Raw genomic sequence first — 11896 nt, 5'->3', positions numbered from 1 at the left:
TTAGTTTTCAACAAGGACATCAGTCCCAAAATGAACATAGATATTGTACATTGTGTCAGCTGAATAGAAATATAACTGCTTGGCCTGGTGTAGAATATTTATAAAAGCATTGTTACATATATAAGTACAAGGACAATCTGATAAAGTTAGACAGTGTATCCATTATGTAACAATGTACAGTCAGAGTTTCATGCCATCCTTGTACACTGTGCAGCTGTTGTTCAGTTTCAGACAAGCTGAGGGACACTATGCATTCATGAAGGGCAAATATTCTCCCTAAGTCCAATTCACATTGCTTTAGTTCACTGTAGACCAGGAATAACCCCCCCTTTTAGGAAACGGTTCTAGTTTTGGATGGTTGGGTTGAAGAAGAGGAAGCATGATTCCTTTCTTGAACAAGGATGCCTGAAAATAAGGGTTTAATTCTGCAACCCTTGCTCACATGGATAGTTCTGTCTCATGCACCTTGTTCCAGTGAAGTCAATGGAGATACTTAAGTGAATAAGGGCTACTTGTGTGAGCAGGGCTGCAGGATTGGACTGTAGAATTGTGAACAGTATCTTGATAAGGTAATGCTCTAGTTACAAGATGCAGAATTAATTTGGCAAAATCCTGATGCCCTTACTCAGCGTTTGCCCTCAAACACTGGAGTTTGCCTGAGTAAGGGCTTAGTACAAACCAAATAAAGGCCTCAGTGCTTCGCCCACAGTGCATTTGGTATACAGTATCTACTAAGATTGGGGGTTCATGTAGCAATTTTCAGTAACTGAACATTGTTAAATTGGTTGTTTGACATTGAACTAAACACAGAAGGGCAGCTTACGTACATTTGTGTCCAGCGGGGGTAGGGTTGCCAAGTGTCTGGTTGGTACTTCAGCAGGGCTAAGGCATGCGTCCTGCCTGCCCTGGCTCTGCGTGGCTCCCGGAAGCAGATGGCATGTCCGGCTCTAAGGTGCAGGGGTGGCCACAGGGGCTCCATGCACTGCTCCCACCCTGAGCGCCAGCTCCGCAGCTCCCATTGGTTGGGAACTGCGGCCAATGGGAGCTGCAAGAGCGGCACCTGCGGACACGGGCAGTGCAAGGAGTCTCCTGGTACCTCTGCCTAGGAGCTGGACGTGGCCGCTTCCAAGAGCCACCTGAGGTAAGCGCCGCTGGAAGCTTGCACCCCAAACCCCTCCTGGACCCAAACTCCCTCCCAGAGCCCACACCCCTCACCCCTGCACACCCTCCTGCACCCCAACTCCTTGGCCAAGCCCTGAGTCCCCTCCTGGACCCCGAACCCCTCATTTCTGGCCCCACCCTGGAATCTGCACCACCAGCTGGAACCCTCATCCCCTCCCGCACCCTAACGCCCTCTCAGAGCCCACAACCCTCATCCCTGACCTCACCCCAACCTCCTGACCCAGCCCTGAGCCCCCTCCCACACCCAAACTCCCCTCCAGAGCCCACACCCCAACCCCCTGCCTCAGCCTGGAGCCCCTTCCCACACCCAGAACCCCTCATTTCTGGCCCCCACCCTGGAGCCCACACCCCCAGCTTGAGCCCTCACCCCCTCCTGGACCCCAACCCCCTTACCCAGCCCGGTGAAAGTGAGTGAGGGTGGGGGAGAGCGAGGATGGAGGGAGGGAGGATGGAGTGAGCAGGGGCGGGGCCTCAGAGAAGGGGCGGTCAGTTTTGTGCGATTAGAAAGTGGGCAACTGTAAATGGGGGATCAGGGAGCAAAGGTTTAATGAGCTTTCCCTCTTTGGCCTCCTCAGGCATAAATCAGGCATAGCTATGGCCTCCAGAGCATGCTCATTTCTAGGACCCCCAGGGGCTCCAATCAACCCAAAGAGGGTCAGGGAACTATTTGGGAGACAGTGGGCCCATGGCTCTGCTGGCCCACCGCAGTGAGGAGAATGTGCTGGATCATTCCAACAGAGCATGTCACACCTTCCCTCATGGCCCAAGGACCCCTGAAGCTCCCCATGGGAACCACTCCTAAAGGCACTATTTGAGATCACAGCATCCTCTCTGGACCAAACAGTCAAAAATATCTTGTGTTTGTGACCTCAAGTTAATCTGTGCACCTTCTAATGATGCTCCCAAAAATCACTCAGAATTGCTTCTTTCAAAAGCAGTATTTATTTTTCATCAAGGAAAAAAAGAAAAATATTATATATTGAATGCGGTAGAAAAGCCTTTCTATAAAAGCTGCATTTAACTGATAACAATATATATATAAATTGCACTTGAGAAAGTACGTTTTATCCTAGAAGCTTACACAAAATAAAGAAGTAGTGAGTTGCTTGAAATTATGGCTCTATTGACAGTTCCTTTGAAAATTATATTTATATTTTGGGTTTCAAATTCCTTGAACCAAAAAAATAAAAAAAATTCTAGCTGTTTTCTTTTTTGAAGAGGTGAATCTTAAGTTAAAAATAATACATAAACAATGTAGAAGCTATTACAAATGTAGAAGCTATTATAAAGTACAACGAACGAAAAAATAAAGGAGAGAGAAACAAGCTTCTTTGCATTTTCTGGCAATAAATAAAAAGCTAGGGTGTTTCTGCTGTTTGACTCTATCATGGGTTATTGCAGCTTGGATCATGGTTTATTAGAAGCTTTGTTTTGTTCAGTCACGCTACGCTTACCGCTTCAACACAAAGCACAAATTTGAATCCTATTTATTCTGCATTGGCTTGTGGCATGGAAACCATCACCTTCATAGCAAATGATGACAACTGGTAGCCATTTGATCTCTGGTTCCCAATCAGTGCTAAGTGTAATAAGAGGGTTTTTGTTCTCCACTTAAGCCCCAGTTCAGCAAAGTACTTAAACAAATGCCTAACTTTAAACTAGTAAGTTGTCCCACTGACATCGGACACAAGATTCCTTCTTACTCAAATGAAATGCTTCTGTGCTGAGCCCTGGCGTACCATGATTGCCTGCACTTAATTTAATTCTGCAGTCTCTGGTTGGCACAGCTGAGAACTTCGTCAGATAAACTGGCAGTGCTGCCACAAAGGGTTGGGAATCAATGAATAAGACAAAGCAAAAAGTAACATGAAATTATATGCTCATAAAACAAATCCACAACCTGAAGACCAGGCGTGTTCCTACCACAGGTCAGTCAGGAATGCCCAGTAAGGAGAGTGGTTGTACTGGTGTCAAATGCAGATTTTTCCAAAATAAGTAAGATTGGCCACTCTTGTTATTAAGCTAGAGTCAGAAAAAGAATGAAATTGCCTTTGAACAACCCTGAAACAACTAACATATTTGGCAATCTTTGGTCTCAATGCTGTTCTTTAAAGTGAATTGCTTTGAAAAATGACGAATCACTTCCCATTTCAGTCTTCAAGTGCCTTTAAAATAGACTTTTGGGAGCTAGAGAGGAAAAATTAATATGCATATATTTTTAAAATATCCAAACAAAAACATCTCAAATGTTCAACTAGAGTAGAGAAAGTAATACTCACAATATTTATAGAGTACATTTCTGGAAAGAGTTGATAAAATTATAAAAACAAAGTTCAGGTAATGGAGTTTACTTGATGAAGGAATTAATTCAGAGCATCAAGGGCATTTTTTAATCTATAGTTCTGATTTTATTACTAAAACCCAATATTAAAAGTTATCAATATTATGTGATTGCATGTGCCAATTTCAGCTAATGTAGGAAATACTATTGTAAGACTACTTCTCTCTTTCTGACAGACAGGAACACAGAGGCAACACACATGAAACAGAACAAATGCAGCTTTAGTATACTATTAAATAGAGATCCATGGCCATTCAATGTTCCACCCCATTTTCTCTATTACATTCACAATCAAAAGTTCAGTTGTCTTCCAGATTTATACCTAGCATACATTTACACTGGACAACTTTCAGTGCAATATCTCAGAGTATTTAAAGCTAGTTTCGACAGCATTTTTTCCCCCTTTTTTAGTCAGAGCCCGTTCATATTTTAACAGGCATAGGAAGCTATGCTGTAGCTTTTAAGGTGCTTATTTTATCAAGAGGTGCATAATTCTCTTTGCAAAAATTAATGAATGCTGACAATTTTTCAAAAGACAGGTGTGGCGTAATGAATTAATATGCCTCAGCAAAATGCAGTCCAAGAGATACTCAGTGCCAAGAGTTTGATCATGGCAATATATACTACTAAAGTCAAACAACTAAGATTACTGTATATACTGGCAAGATTATAGTATTCCTTATTTAAAAAAATACAAACAAAACAACAATGATATTTGATCTGTTCTCTAAAAGCTAGAATACTGAAATTTTGTTTCCAACTTGAATATACATGCAAGAAGAGTGGGTATTTTCAGCAACCAAGATGTTCTGGTTTGACTGTCTACTTAGAACCACAGTGAAGATGAAATGTCCAAGGGCCCGATCCCAAGAAATTATACACAACTTTTACTAGGTGGCAGGACTTGAATGGGAAATGGTGGCACTTAGGTTCATATCCTTGTGCAAAGCACCAGTTGATTTCAGTGTGTTGCTTGAATACAGACTGGACAATTTGACTTCACACTAGATTTATTTCATGTTTTCTATATGCCATGTGTGTGTGTTTCAAAGGAGCAAGGGAGTGTTCCACCTAGGAGCTGGATTAAACTGGATTTAACCATTATGTATGAATATTGGATTGAATTCAGTCCTCATTTACATTCATGTAACCCCACTGACTTCAATGGAGTTGAGCAGGTATAAATGAGGGCAGAAATTGGATGTGGCTGTGCCAGATTGAGAGAGAGACAGATATATAAGGTTAGCGCAAATATCTCAGTGAAACTTTCCACGGCCAGCAAGGGGATTTAGCTACACAGCTTTGATTACATTTCAGAGGGAACTGTGTGGTTAAGTCCCATAGTCAACTTTGAAAGTCTCAATCATCCCAATATATTGCTAAACTTATTCTATATTCTTGGCTGCTAATAAACAAATCTATGATATACCTTTTTAGCTGCCATGGCACTAATCAATATAGCTATGCTGAAACACAGCATTCATTTTTGCTCATCGCAATGCAGGCTACTAGCAAAGTTTGCTTATCAGTGGAAGAATGTTCTCTGACGGCTCCTGCTTAAAATAAAAGGTCCTTTGAGCTACAAATAGTGTGCTTTGTTCTGTTTTTATCGGGGTGGTCTTGAACTGCAGACACAATCACAGCGCTCATGATGCTCCAGTTGAATATCCACTAGGGCCATGTTGTTCTTGGTTCTGCCCTTCCTCCTGGGATGGCCTGACTCAGGGATGAATTTCAGCACCTGGAAAGACAGAAGTTATCAGAATGCTTCCAGTGACTTTAGAATGAGCGTCTCTCTTCCTCTGGACGCAGAAGCATACAGAACCTCCCATAGTTAGCCCAATGTGTTTCGTTAGATGGTACCGCCTCACGTAGCTCGGCCTCTCTCCCCACTTCTGTGGGGTCATACAGTTAGAGCAGAAGCTTCCAGAGTGGATCAAGCATCCAAGAGCAGCAGGGACTGCGGGGAGCAGAAGCAAGGCAGGGAAAAACTCTTCAGAACCCATGGACACTAATGATGCCAAGAGACTCAATTCTAAAAGTAGAACTCAGAACATTATTTTCTATCGGACAATTGGTTGCTAGCTCTGAACGTCTGCTTCCCCATTTCCTACGCGGTCATACTGCCTCTCATGCTCCTCTCTGCTCTCCCTCTCTCTTCTCAGGAATTCACACATTCCTCTGCCTGACTTTCCTTTTTCCATTTCCTTCTTCCCCCACCCCCCTTCTATCTTACTTCTACCCCATTTGCTGGGTTTGAACTGCTTTCAAATACCAACTGCCTCTCTGTAAACAATACATCATAAAGGAAGTTTACTGGGCGATGTTGCCATTTGAAACATTCATGAACGGAACCCAATAGGCGTGTGGAGATTATTTCAGAGCTGAAAATGGACTGCAGCTTCAAAGATACTTTTTGAAACACACTTTTAAAATCAAATACAGCTACTGGTGCTGAACTCACGATAAAAATTCTCTATTTAAAGAAGGCTTTCATCAAAACCCGACAATTTCAAGTGATTGACACTTGCAAGATCACAGCTAGGTAGATTTACTTTTTCATTTTAGAGCAAATGGAAGTGCATGCAGTGGGATGAGACCAGAGATCTGGGCACTATTTAAGCTAACAGACCTCCTGGCAGCTTGGGGATTTTCCCTCTGTTTTGTATTAAGAAACATGAGCACAGTATATGCGCTTTGCTGATAAGAGGAGAAAAATGAATTGGCAGACACTTTCCCAGACACGACAGGAAAGCAGTGTTTGAACAAAATGGAAATTGGGCTGCTTTACTAGCTGATCACAGAGCTGACGTTTCAAGCTTTCAGTCTAGCTTCCATCAAATAGTCTTAGGTTCAGGTAAACACAGGAAAACTGAAAAGAATAAAGTAGTAAGGCCAATTCTGGTGACCACAGTTGTTGAAAGAAAACCCTTTGCTCTGGAAATAAAGCAGCTTTTTAGGGTTTAGCTGGTCACTTCTTTAAAGGTGAGGCACTATTGAATTAATTAGAATAGTTCAAGGAAGGTAACTCCATGATACCATCTGCTTCTTGTTTTTGTGACATCAGTAGTATTTTTAGTGTCATGAACTTAAGGATATAAAAAAGGAGTAGAATATTCTAAAAGTGTTTGGTTTTGGACTGGTGAAAAAAGTAATAAACTCATGGTTTTCATGTCAATATTGGTCTCTACTAAGCAAAGCAAGACAGCTCAGCTTTTCAGATTATTTTCTCACAGAGCATGTATAACTACAGCTATGCCCGCTTCATCACATAAAAACACTGAATTAATCATGGCCATAAAACCATTACACTAGTAAAACAGAATCAGACAGAAAACTTAACCACTGAGCTGGATTTTGTGTTTATCGGCGATATAAAAGAGGTTATTATAGCCTTGTAACCTTTTTATACAAATGGCTATGTAGCCGCACAGTAACATGCTAAACAATTTATTTATTTATTTTTGCTTTGTAGATGTATTCAAATAGCTCAAAGATTTCAAGGTCAGGTGACTCTCTGGCAACTGCAGAGTTTTTCTCGGGGGGGGGGGGGGGAAGAATGTTTGCCTGTTCTACCCTGCCAAAGAATCTTGCTCACTGAGCTTATGTGGAATTAGGATACATTGAAAATAGTTGAAGAAAAACAGAAAATTAATGAGAAGCAGGAGAAAAAAGTCATTTAGAAGGGAAAAAAAGATCACCTGTCTAAGCAGTAGCTTCTGAGGCAATGACTTCTGAAGTGGCCAAAAGCTCACCAGCTGGAAAAGGATTTAGGGGTCATAGTGGATAAGTAAGAGCTCCTGCGGTGCTGTGGCAAAAGGGCTAATGTGATCCTCTGATATATAAACAAGGAGTAATGAGTAGCAGTAGGGAGGTGATTATGTCTCTATATAGGGTATTGCTTAGACCAATATTGGAACAGTGCATATATTCCTGATGGCTGCATTTTTTTAAAGACATTGAAAAACTGGAAAGGATGCAGAAAAAATGCTTCGAAGGTGGGAGAAAATGCCTTCCATTGACAGAACTAAATAACTTAATTTGTTTAGGTTATGAAAAAGATTGAGAGGTTACATGCTTACAATGTATAAATACCTTCAAAAGGAGAAAATCCCGGGTACTAAAGTGCTCCTTAATCTAGCAGAGAAATGCATAAACAAGAACTAATGGCTGGAAGCTGAAGGCAAATTCCCATTAAAAATCAGACACAATTTTTTAAAAGTGAGGATAATTACATTGGAACAAATGACCAAGGGAAGGATCGACTACCAAGGGTGGATTTCCATCTCTTGATGGCTTCAAATCAAGACTGGATGCCTTTCTGGAAACTTTTTTAGCCAGACATGGGTTATTGGGCTAGGTATAGGGGGAAAATGGGTGGAATTTAAAGGTCTCTGATATACAGAAAGCCAGACTAGACAATATAATGGTGCCTTCTATATTTAAACTTTATGAATCTATGGAAGCAATGCATAGCAGTCATTTGCCACCAATAATAGGAGCAGTGGGAAGCTGTAGTCTAAACAGGACTCAGGCATCTATTCCAGTGTGTAATCTAGCACTCGAGCCCTACTTGCACTACAGTTTCTACCTTTGTTACTACTGGTGAAAGTATAGTGGAGGTGAGTTTTGATTATGGATTTTGTAGTGTACACAAGGTAGTAGGGAAGAGCAATTCCTTCCACTGTGGGAATCGTTGGGTGAAATTCTATGGCCTGTGCTATAAAGAGATCAGACTAGAGGACCATAGTGGTCTCTTCTGGACTTAAAATCCATGAATGTTCTCTGAGGATAAACATAAATGTAGCCATATCCAATATCCAGCTAACATCTCATAGTTAAGCCTAGGCAGCGCATGACTCCCACATTTGGGGAGGCTGTGCCTGAGCGCCTGAAGCTCCCTAGTGGGGGGGGTGGTGCCACCGGACCAAGGCCCAGACCCCTGCTCTGCCTCAAAATCTGCCCCTGCATGGCCACCACCCCTGCTCACCACCCCCCGCCCATGCGCCTCTCATGCCTCTTCACCTGCTGCCCATGCGTCTCTCCGCCCCCTTCCCCAGTGGGGCCCCCATCCACCACCTGCATCTCTCTGCCTTCTCAGAGGGCACAAACAGCAGGTGGGGGGGCGGCATGGGGGAAGCGGCAGAGCAGAGTGAGCGGTGGGTGGGAGGGGCTGAGGGGGAAAGAGGGTGGAGAGGCCTGAGAGGCAGGCGGGGAAAGCGGCAGAGAAGCATGAGCAGCGGCCAGGAGGTGGGCCCCACAGGGTAAGCAGTGGAGAAACGCAAGAGCCAGGCAGGCTCACCTCGCTCTCTAGGTGTCAGAGCCTGAGAGATAACACCTACACGGCTATTTTTAGCATGGTAGTGTGAGCCCCACAAGCCCAAATCTGACAACCCTGAGAGGTTGGCTGCTGCAGGCTGTGTAGACATATCCTAAGCGTTCAAGTGGTGGGCTCATAAGAATGGGTGAAAAAAACAATATTCCCTAACAAGGAGAGGTTTAGATACAGGAAGGAATGGCTTCTGACACCTTTCTGGCACTTCACAGTAGTGGGATGGGTGAACACAGAGCACTTCTCCACCAGACGATGGAAGGCATCAATAGCTGTCAAATGTACGCTTAGGGAATGGACAGACAGGCCCAATATCTTTAATGAGAGAAGATATTCCAGAATTAGAGGGATTCCTGATTCCTCAGGAAACAAGTCATACTGCTGACACTACAGGGAGAACTGCTTCCATTTGGTGGCACAGCACTTCCTTGTAGAGGGTCTTCTGCTACTGTTAAGGATGCTCACTGTCCATCCAAAAAACATGCTGCCAGATGGAGGGAAGCTGTACTGAGGTGGATGGCCCTGCGACAGTCTGTGTTCTATTCTGAGACAGTAGGTGCGGGAACGGCTGAAGGTGAATGCCTAGGGGAGAGGCCAACTGTAGGAAGGTGGTGAACCAGAATTGTCTCTGCCCTAGAGAGCTATCAGGATCACTTCTGCCTCATCCATCTTGATCTTCCCAAGGATGAGAGGTAGCAAGGGTAGGGAAGGGAAGGTGTACCTCAGCAGGTCTGACCGTTGCACCAAGGAGGTGGCCCCTCTGATGTTGAAGCTTGGGAACAACATGCTGGGCACTTTTTGTTCTGCTGGTTTGCAAAGATGTCTCAGGATGGGGTATCCCAGAAATGGAAGATGTACTGCACTACCGATGGGTGGAATGTGTACTGCCAAAAGGGTAATCTGATGCCAGATGCACCAGTTTCACAGCTAGACCACTTATCTGCAGACCTCCTGTGGTACACAGCGGTTATGTCTGATCTGACTTGGACGTGTGTAGACCAAATAATGAGGAGGAATGCCTCGCATACCTCATGAACTGCCTGAAGCAGAGACCAGGAACACTGAGCTGTATGATTGTCTAGATGTGCTCTCTGTCCCAGCATGGAAGGCAACCAGAATCAGAGTCTTTCAGGGGATTCCCCCCTCCCACTTTTTCCTTTCCACCAGGTGAGTGACAACAAAAGCATGTTTGGGGGAAGCGAGACCTTTTTGTTCAAGGAGTCTCTGCTTGGAGCATAGACCATCCTAAGCCAGATCTGAAAGTACGTAAATGTAGCCTTGTGATTGGGGAGGTGGATGCGGCCATATGGCCTAGCAGGGCCAGGCAGGACCAGGCTGTAGTCTGAGGGCTGAGATGAAGCTGGGTGATGAGATCCCTCATAGCAAGGAACCAGTCTTGAGGTAAGCAAGCTCTTGCCCTGATTGAGTTGAAATTCGCTCCAATAAATTCTGTAACTTGTGTGAGGGTTAATGTAGACTTTTCTGCCCTTACTTGCAGCCCCAGAGGATGAAAGAGTTCAAAGAGGAGGTGTTTGCTGCTTGATATGACTGACCCATGGGAAGCCAACCATCCAGGTAGGGAAATATTGGGTTGCCTTGCCTGCGAAGTCATGCAGCCATCACGGCGAGTACTTTAGTAAAAACCCTCAGGGCCATTGAGAGGCACTATACTGGAAGTGCTTTACACCCACAGGAACCTTCTGCTAACTATGTAAATATCTAATTGAGAAAATACATGCCTTTCAAATCCAAGACCACACACCAACTGCCTTCATTCAGGGAGGGGCTTATCGAGTCTGAAGTGGTCATCCCGAGCTTTGACTGTTGATTGAAGACATTCAGCTGTCCGAGGTGCAGGATGGAGGTAAGGAAATATCTGGTGTCAAAGCCCTTCCTTCCCCCTGTGACGAGGGGGGAACAGGCTGCATTGACCCCAGCTGGAGAAGGGAGTCTGCCTCTTGTTTGAGAGTCCTCTCGTGAGAAGGGTCCCTGAAAACAGATGGGGACTGGGGCTTTGGAGGGGGGTGGGACACAGGGACTCTAGCGTGTAGCTAGTCAATATGATGTCCAAGACCCATGTGTCCAACTTGATAAAGTGCTACTTTGGAAGAAAATGGGCTAGGCTGCCACCAAAGGGGGGGAAGGTAACAGGTGTTACGGAGACTGATTGATGGCTCTTGGACCTCCCATCAAAATGCCTTCTTGGTAGGTGGCTAGGGCTGAAGGGAGGAGGAGTGTGGTGCTGCATGTCTGCCATGCTAGACCGGCTGTACTGTCTCCTCAATCAAAGGCTCCTGTGAGGACTCTGACTCCTCTCTGGAAGACCATTGCTAGGGATGATGTGAAGGGACCTCAGACTCTGATGCCCCAAAGTATGGATTCCAGAAGCCCTCATATGACCAGTGACTGAGGTCATAGGAATAGGGAAGTGGGCCCCACAGGAATAGGGAAGTGGGACCCATTGGTTCCTTGGCCAGTAGTGCAGCTTTGTGAGGTGACAACAACATCCACGATAACTCTGGAAGCTCTGACAGGGCTGATGGTTCTTTGCCAGATTGCTGGTAACAGGTCATTTTTGACTCACAAATAGGAGTTGGCAGGGTCAATGGTACCACATGACCTGACTTCGACTGATCAGAGACAGGAGTTGGTGAGTGGTGTGCTGATGATGCCGGGGCCTCCACTGGATGTCTGGATCTTGGACCAGGAATACCTAGTTGACAGAGTTGGGACATCTCTCAGCAGAACTAGATTCAAGAGTGTAAACAGGTCGTACTCACCCCTGCGGCGCCTCCTGCTGGTTGCTCTCCAACTTAGCTCTGTCCAGTCCCGGAGCGCCCTCTGCAGGCCGGTGATCCCCCTGTTCATAGGCCCCCGTGTCCCTCCCTGGACCCGGTGCCCTTCTACGTGGGGTGCTGCCCCCTGCAGTAACCCCTTTCTTTCTGGGTCTCCCTTCCACTCTCAGGGAACCCTCACCCGCTATCCCTACCTTGCCTCAGTATTTGGCTACTGCTCAGTCATGGTCTAGCCCCACACTCTGG

At 45.0% G+C, this 11896-nt stretch overlaps 1 protein-coding gene across 4 annotated transcripts in view; it reads right to left on the bottom strand.

Annotated features, from left to right (window-relative positions):
- Positions 1-2117: 2117 nt before the first annotated feature.
- PDGFD (platelet derived growth factor D) overlaps positions 2118-11896 on the bottom strand; it is a 183657-nt gene continuing 173878 nt past the window's right edge. For all 4 annotated transcript variants that reach the window (XM_045018976.1, XM_045018985.1, XM_045019003.1 and 1 more), the window contains one exon: positions 2118-5264. In XM_045018976.1, coding sequence (XP_044874911.1) covers positions 5130-5264 — 135 coding nt within the window. In that variant the 3' untranslated portion in view covers positions 2118-5129. The remainder of the gene's footprint in view (positions 5265-11896) is intronic.

Source organism: Mauremys mutica, chromosome 1 (genome assembly GCF_020497125.1).
Source record: "Mauremys mutica isolate MM-2020 ecotype Southern chromosome 1, ASM2049712v1, whole genome shotgun sequence".
NCBI lineage: Eukaryota > Metazoa > Chordata > Testudines > Geoemydidae > Mauremys > Mauremys mutica.
Note: the sequence above shows the minus strand (reverse complement) of the source record. Positions and strands in the feature narration are given on the sequence as shown.